Below are 8,888 nucleotides of genomic sequence, written 5' to 3'. Positions count from 1 at the left end.
GTCCTGGGATTTACGCTATGTTATTTTCTCTAATCCACGAGTACCTATTAATATCTAGTTTTATCAAAAAATAAATATGTACGTACCTACTTAAGAATTTTACTGCTATTAAAGATTAGTGAATAACTAATGTAACATTTGGTGAATATCAACTTAGTAACCGCAGTTCAGATCTCGTATTTCCAAATAAGAAAATTGGAAAAACTACTGAACTTAGCTGGGTATACTGAAGTAGGATTTCACTCCGCACCATCCATCAATCAATTCTATTTTGATACACACATTGAAAAAGCGTTTTATTAAAGTTTCAACGCATTTTCGTGCCAACGTCCGTATCATAACATAAAGCGAAATATTCAGACAGAATGATTTATAGGTCCAGCCTCCGATACGCAGCTCCGACCTACAAACTAAGGCAACCTTCGCATTTTTCGCCTCTTTTGTGAGCACGTGGTACCCTCGCAGGTTCGGCTGTCATGTCATTGCGATGCCGGTCATTTATCATCGCTCAATACAGGCCGAGGCGTCGCGCTGGCGCTTGCAGCCAAGCAACATCCATTTGCTGCCGATTGTGAGCGATCAAATCGTAGTTGGAGATGGAGTCAAGGTTACTTTATTGACTAGAGATAGTTAGGCTTTGCCTGGTAATACGCACTCCTAATCCTAGGCTATCGGGTATTTTAAATAGCGTATTTTAGTTCGGTCAAACTTGTAAAAACTATTTCACTAATTTCATTAGCTGTCTAAGCTTGTCTAGATATCGACCCGAATAAAGTTACCCGATTAACCTTGCATGCTAAAGCCGTTGAATGTTGATTTGCTTTAAAATGACGTTTTTCCACTAACATTTTGGCCTCTTGCGGTATTCGAAACCGTCCTTAGCAGTCCACTATGTACACAAGTCATTAAACTACATGGACGCCAACCTGATAAAGAGGGCTACAGTATTAGCTGTGTCCAGATGGCGCCACTGTAGAGTAAGGTCCTGTCACTCACTAGTAAGTTAAGACAGTGGCGCCAACTGATGAGCTCAAATAAGATAACCCTGAGTGCAAATATTGACATACTATGACACAGCAGGCTATTTTACATGGTTCTAGTATAGTAGAGTTGTTTAAAACGACTCTATAACGCCATGTATTTGCTATTTGTATACGCCATATAATATTTATTGACAAAAATATTAATTTATTAAATAAAACTGTCTCCAACGATTTGAGTTTCAGCTCAGTTGTTTCTATTTGTGCTACGCAGTAGATGATACAACGCATTTGTGTTAGATGGCGCTGCTTAACTTCTGGCGCTACGTTACAAGGCCTTGTCTGTAGTGGCCGTAGGCAGATATAATGAGGCCGTAGTCTAACATGCTCATTAAATTAATTAAGCTATTCTTTAATGTTTTATATCTTTGTTGTGACGTAAGATTTAGCTTGTTCAAAGAAATGTTGTTGTGCTAAATAGCTCTACCGATTTTCTTTTATTATGCGGGCTGTAACTATTGAGGTTACAATACTGGTTTCAGAATTCAATTTAGGTAGTTTTAAATATTATTTAAAAATGTTTCTAAGGACCTTTGAATCAACCACTAAAAGAGAGAAACGTTTTTACAACTTTATGATGCTTACAAAAGTTGGTTTTGAATTTTTAATGTAAAACGTACCTAGTGTAAAAAATTTCAACTTTTTAGTTGAATAAAACTAGATGGTTTTGATAATGTTGCTAGTCATATTATTATTATATTTGTTAATAGAAACAATAAGTAAAACACAAGTTATCCTCATATTTTATTTTATCATCTTCACCAATTTTTCAAATTTAATACACTTTATTAATACAATACAATAATTTAAATGATCAAGTTGCTACTTTCCTAGAGTCCTCATTTAAATTGGAATGAACGATAAACATATTTTATAATAAATCAGTTAAAAAGAAATAACATAACTAAACAAAGAATTATGTACACGAGAAATACGGAGGAGTTGAAAAATAGGCCACGTCCTATTGCACAGTAAAATTTACATACAAGCAAAATTCAATTAGTGATGATTTAAAGTTATTACACGTTAAGATTTGAACATTATTTAATTCAGTTACACTAAGTGACATATCTAATATTTACAAACAATAAATAATACAACAAATGTACCAGTCAAGTTAACCAAAAATAGCACTTTAGCCAGACAAGTGAAAATAAAAAAACTTGAACTCAAATCGTGCTGTTTCACTTAAGAATACAAAATTTAACAAAATATCACAGTTGACTACGACATTTAAAAAAAAACGTGACAACAAATTAAGCAAACGTAAATTCATATCGTCAATGATACTGAAACAACCGTGTTTATGGAAGAAATGAAACTAACCACTTAGCATATTAAGTACATTTTACAAATACGACATTAAATATTTCAAAGTACGCAGCTAGCGCCACAATTTATGTTTACTTGGTAGCGTTGTGGAAACTTTAGAAAAATTACTATTTGTATTTATAGGTACCTTATCAAAGTTAAATTACATCGTATAGTGTATATGATAAATATTTTGTTATTTACAACTAAGGACAGGAACATAAAACAGTTCTTCGGGAAGTTTACTGAAATATATTAAACTTTCGTCGTGCCTACTAAACCACAATCATTTATTTACAATTACTATGAAGAAGTATCTATCTATTCACAGTATCTATTATTACTTAGCTTACAAGCCCTTACTATTTTATAATCGTCAATAGTTACATGATCTAAAACTTTTGATACATTCTTTGTTTTTAATTTATGAGTTTGGATTCACCAAGTTTTAAACTATCCCTGTACATCTCCGAATTTGTTATTCACGTGACGGCTATAGCTTCATTTTGAATTGTACGATAACTGGTAATAATTAAACCGATACTCTTAAATCTAGCCATCACAATGTACACTATCCGATATCCATTCTTTATCTTAGAATTTAGGAATAATATGCAAATCCAATTACAGCTTATGACTAGGTAAAATTCTTTCTACTTCAAGTTTAAACTCATTATCGTATACTTTGTTTACAATGTAATCATTACAAATTACATCTCATTATGCATATTAAAGATTAATTCAACTCAGATCTTTAAAGAATAATGATACAAAAGTATTTTATGATATTTTATCTTATGTGGCTATTAAGCTGACAATAAATAGTTGAGTTTGTAACGTCCATGATCACTGTGAGTTATCTTCTTACGTCTTCATGTTAGTCTTCACGTTCACACACACCTTGAAGCAAACACTTTGTCTTTATAGTCATTTGTAAAGTCACAATAACAACTTTAACAAAATTAGGCTAGACTAGGGAAATTTTTCAAGCAGCGAATAACTGATCCAGTCTGGTTGCTGTAACGTCGAAGGTTTCATCGAAATATTCGCGTCACACACAACCCCGATAGACGGACGACTGTCTAGTTCAGTAAATCAGTTATCCGCTGTTCGAAAAATTCCACTGATCCTATGCGGAGAGGTGCGCAAACTGGCTCGGGTGAAGGTCGAATTGGTAGGGGTGGCCGTACGGATTCATATGGTACGGGACTATGTTCATGGAAGCCATCTTGTGCTCCTTCTTCCACTTCATGCGGCGGTTCTGGAACCAGATCTTGATCTGCCGCTCGGTGAGGCACAGCGCGTGCGCGATCTCGATCCGTCTCCTCCGCGTCAGGTACCGGTTGAAGTGGAACTCCTTCTCCAGCTCCAGCGTCTGGTACCGCGTGTACGACGTCCTCTGGCGTTTCGTCTCCCCATTCGCATTCACCGTACCTGAAAATACACAATGCAACACATTAGTCTACGTCAAAGGACAGCATGATCGAGCGCAATTTCATTGCATAAATTCGTTAAGGATTATTCTAGTCACAAATGTTAGCCACGTTAATATTTAGATCTGAATGTTCGTTTGAGCGCCAATGAATACTTGGCTCGATCGACTTCGTGGCTTGCCACGGTTGCTCGATTGTGATGTACAGCTCGCGGCAACACGCTCGATTCAGAACAAGATTTCTATGCAGAAACTCGAATAGTGTTGCGCAATTAATTTAAATTTATTTCCCCGAGCTGTCTCATTTTTCTTTATTTATATCGTGTGCTCGCCACATTATGACACCTTCGCTAGTGATTGTCTTGGCACGAGCGTGTTCCTGTTTGTGCGTGTAAATGTACCAGGGAGTAGTGATGTTTAATTTGATTAATAGGTCAGGAGAGCGCTGGGTGATGCTATTTCGATGGGCAGCACTAGTGGTGGTTCTGGAATGTTCTCTATTGATTGACAGGCGTTTCAAGAATGGCGAGTGTAGTAGAGTTGTCAGTTGGGAATCAGAAAGGGACATGTAGTGGGCTCGGCAGCGGCGTTTAAGTCATGGGTTGCATGCCGCACCTGTCGCGCCGCGTCGGCGCTCGGCCCACCACTTGGTCCGGTTTGGACGGCCGCCAGTGCCTCATGATCGATACGCGGCCTGTCTCGGGTGTGTCTACCAAATTAAACTGTGTCATTTATTACTTTCCTCTAAGCAGCTAACGATAAAATCAGCACTGCTACTAATATGTCCATCTGATACACCGAACTCATCGACTACGAAAGCTGCAGGATCGCATTATTCATTGAAACAATTGGATGATGTGAAAAAAGGTAATAGATTCAGGTGAAGCGTCCAACACTTTAACTTATGCGGTCCGAGTTGTCAGGTCTGTGTCAATAAAGATGTTTAAGAGAGTATAAATATTCGATGCTGGGCAAGGGATTACAAGTGAAGCCGCGGCAAAAACCCTACGCGATTGAGATGTTAGTGACAGCTTGATGCACAAACAACAGGCTGACAGCATTATTTTAACATAATCCTTGTACAGAAACGAAACGAATGGACGCAATACGAGCACATTAGAATTTCAATGTGAATTCACGAATAGTACTGTGATATTGATTAAGCGCTCACATCAAGTCCCTAATTTGAATGTGCTTAAATTCACGTGATAAGTTGAAACCTGTAGAACGAATCATTTACTGTCAAATAGTAAAAATGAGTATAAATCAGCACCAGTAAACTAGTTGGTGCCTGTTTTATGTGTAGGTATTATTTTATTGGGAGCTAATGGTTTGATTATTTTATAGAACTAAAAAGCTTGTTCAAGTCATGGGTCATCAATAGAAAATATTTTATTAAAATTATTTTTATTATTAATGCAGAAACAAGAAATTGATTCGCTTCCCTAGATATACGCCCATGATACTCATCCTTCATAGAAATGTCTAAGTCAAAGTTCAACATAGCTGGACAACAAAATATTACTAAAATAATAACAATTGTGTTACTTCAAGATTTGAAGAAACTAGCACCCGTATGCCTAAAGTAAGTGATTCTAGGTCACAGGCGATTGATATTCCGTTTCTAGTCTAGACATATTGCATGGTCGAATTTTAAACGAATGACATCGCATTACCTATGTATGAGACCTAAAATTTGAAAGCTAAAGTAGCCACTGTCTGGAGACAGATCCGTGACATATGCCCATATTATACTCCATGAGCCTAATTTTAAAATGCAGGTCCTACAATTTTTCAAGGATAAAATTGACGGCTGAATTTGTACAATTATAATAACAGGGCAATAATGTAATTTTACCGACAGCTGAAAAAGTTTAGGTTAAGAAAATCTAAAAACAAAAAATACTTAGGATGAGTTGCACCATCTTACTTTAATTTAACAAACGTCAAAAATCTGTCAAACTCCCGTAATCGAACAAACACACCGATTATTGTTATAGTTAGTACAGTTAAAGTAAGTTAATAAAATTCAGCCTTAAAAGACCGGTAGCAAAAAACTGTAAAGGCAGCTGCTGCTGCTATTCAGTTCGCTACAATTTATAATTCGAATCATGAAAGAAAGATTTTCAGAGACAACCAATAGCGATCGCTGGGGCATATTGGCCAACGAGCTATACAGTAGGTAGTCGCCAGCACATCTCTTAACATTTTCGTTGCAAAATCACACCTAATGTGATGGCATAAGATAGTAATCATGTAACTGTCAATCGCTACCAAAACCAAGTTTTGACTTAAAAGCAGCCGATTTTGAACCTCAGTGTAGTGAAAAAACTTTCCATACGAAAGCTGTTAGGCTAAGGCTGCGTTGCACCATCTTACTTTAACTTTGACAAACGTCAGACACCATAAAAAATCACTGGTTATCGCTATTGTTACGGCTAAAGTTAGATGGTGCAACTCAGCCTAATTCTTTAACATCAAAGTCAAATAATTACATTGAGAAATTAGCCCTTGAAAACGAATAGTCTGGAAGTAGAGTGTGTGTAAGGAGCTTGACCCAAAACACGAATGTTTTTTTTTATTTAATACTATCTACCATTTCGATCATTCCATCAACGTGGCTTCTTAAATAACAGCTTCAGATATGCCAGAATAAAAATGTTTGTCGATAAAACATCAAAGCTTACATGACTAATGGTATCTACATGCATACAGAAATACAGAATACATGCAATAAAAATGTCACATATTCTTTATATGCCTGCTTTAACTGATTTAGTAATTGTTTTTTCATCATTTATGATAGTTTTAATGTCATAATCCAGTGTATCGTCGGGGTAATAAATTTAAGATTATTAAATTAAAATTAGATTTGTAGTTTACTGCGCACATTTTAGTTCAAAAATATTTGGTTCTGAGTCAACTTTTGTTAGCAAATGAGACGTAAAAATTTAATGCCAATTATTTTTTTGGTAAGTTAATTACGCTGGATTGACGTGAAGAAAGATATACGTGATTTTATTAAAATTAACTATAATATACGAAACACGCGGTAAATTTAGATGGCAGAATATGTTAGATCTTTAGGAATAATGACGCAACATAATATGTATTATTATACAGGATAGATTTTTTAAAATAGGTTCTTTAATTATATCATTATGATACGTTATTCCAAATATAGATACTAGTGGTAGCTTAAGAAGCTCTAGAGTAGAGCATGACCTCCAAAGTAGAGGCAATATAAGACCAGCACGCCATATACGGCGTTAGGTAATAAAAAACTTTTATTAAAATACCTATTTTAAAAGTAGAAAAAAATCACGCCATATGAAACCAAAAAAACGTCGCAATCATTTAATAGATACAGTTGCCATAGCGTCTAGGTCGTCTAGAATGTATAATAACTGCCCATTACTGACAGTCGGTGCGTCGTCAAACAGGTCATCCTGTAAAATTCAATGCGCCATCAGACATTCATCACTGTCTCACTGAATTCAGAATAAGGTTTTGCATTTGAACCTCTTGACAGCGCGATGCGGCTTCTAAATCGCAAATGGGACTGTCAATGAGTGCTGTTGACCATTCATGAGCATCTATTAAGAGTTAGCAACCAATCGACAGCTTCCAAACGTGTTACCTAACAGAGAGGAAGTGGTACTGTTATATTAAAGTCTATGCAGCAAAATTTATAGGTATCGTTCGTTTCAGCCCAATGACGTCTACTGCTGGACAAAGGTCTGTGCCACCCGTATTCAGGCACCTCCCGTGACCTTCACCAGATCGTCGGTCCACCTAGTGAAGGAAAATCTATAGATGTATTTGATGGCTATCAAAAATACTTATACCTCTAACCATTTAATTAAGAGTTAAATTTGTAGAATTATGCAGGATATTCCTGCTAAGTACCGACCATTATAATATCAAATAAATGAGAGGTAAATCTTCTTATATTATAAATGCGAAAGTTTGGATGTTTGTACGTTTGTTATGTTTGGATGTCTGGATGTCTAGATGTTTGTTACTCTTTCACGCAAAAACTACTGAACGGATTTTGTTGAAACTTTACAGTATTATTGTTTGTAACCCAGATTAACATAAGCTATAATTTATGCCGATCTATGAGACTAAATTTCACGCGGGTGAAGCCGCGGGAAAAAGCTAGTATAATATAAAAGGTTGTCAGAAAATACCGAAAATCATTTTCAGGAGTAGCTTTCTTTGTACTTTTTAATAGCTGACTGTTACTTATTCCAAAATTGAAATCTCTATGTAACTATGATTAAAGTCAAAGAAAGTTAGAAAATCAAATACCTCAAGGCAAGTCAAGTAATGAAATAAAAATACTAATAATTTAAAACGCTTTATACTTTTAATAAAACTGTCAAAACAGTTAAATATGCAAAACGGAGTCCATGAATCATGAGCTGTTGCCTCACCTGTGACAAAGCAGTCACGCACTGTCATTCGACTGACGGACTGACGCTCGCAACGTGCTCGCAAGGTGCTTCGTGAGGAATTCGTACGTAGCTTGACACTTCATAACTCGTGGGGTTGACAGTCAGCTGTTTTAGGATTGTGACACGCGCCCTTTAGGTTTATTTACTGTTCTATTATCTATTAGTTTGAGATGTAGCTAATGCCGATAAATAGTCAAGTAAAAATTATTAGTTTAATCAATTCTGCCTACCTACAACTGTCACTGTTATACTCATTTTCAGGTATTACAGAGCTGAAACTTTCGAGTTGTAATGAGTAAAAAACTAAATAAGTATTCTAAAATGCTAAGTACATAATGCCCACATCAGAAGAAAACGTATGCTCACAACTTTTTATGAAAGTAAAGAACCCGGGAGGTAGAGTCGATAGGTTTTTCATTTACCGATACAATATTTGAAGTCTGTAGTTAGACTTAGATAAAGTACAATAACACTAATGCGAATTGCTCTTTGTATTCATAAACATGGGTACACACCAAAGGGCCGCGTTTCATTTGTACTGACACATAACACTTTAACTTTCATTAAAAAGGTCAAGACCAAAATGACATTAACATTTCCCAGCGTGAAGGTATCGCCTCCTAAAGGCAACAATGTAAACGTTAC

At 35.9% G+C, this 8,888-nt stretch overlaps 1 protein-coding gene across 1 annotated transcript in view; it reads right to left on the bottom strand.

The window, feature by feature from the left end:
- Positions 1-1,771: 1,771 nt before the first annotated feature.
- Positions 1,772-8,888, bottom strand: part of LOC135076923 (homeotic protein Sex combs reduced-like) — a 48,805-nt gene continuing 41,688 nt past the window's right edge. Inside the window, exon 3 of the mRNA XM_063971437.1 lies at positions 1,772-3,785. Coding sequence (XP_063827507.1) covers positions 3,481-3,785 — 305 coding nt within the window. The 3' untranslated portion in view covers positions 1,772-3,480. The remainder of the gene's footprint in view (positions 3,786-8,888) is intronic.

The sequence above is a fragment of the Ostrinia nubilalis genome, chromosome 12 (assembly GCF_963855985.1).
Source record: "Ostrinia nubilalis chromosome 12, ilOstNubi1.1, whole genome shotgun sequence".
NCBI classification, from domain to species: domain Eukaryota; kingdom Metazoa; phylum Arthropoda; class Insecta; order Lepidoptera; family Crambidae; genus Ostrinia; species Ostrinia nubilalis.
The sequence above is the reverse complement of the archived record's forward strand: the minus strand, read 5'-3'. Positions and strand labels throughout refer to the sequence as shown.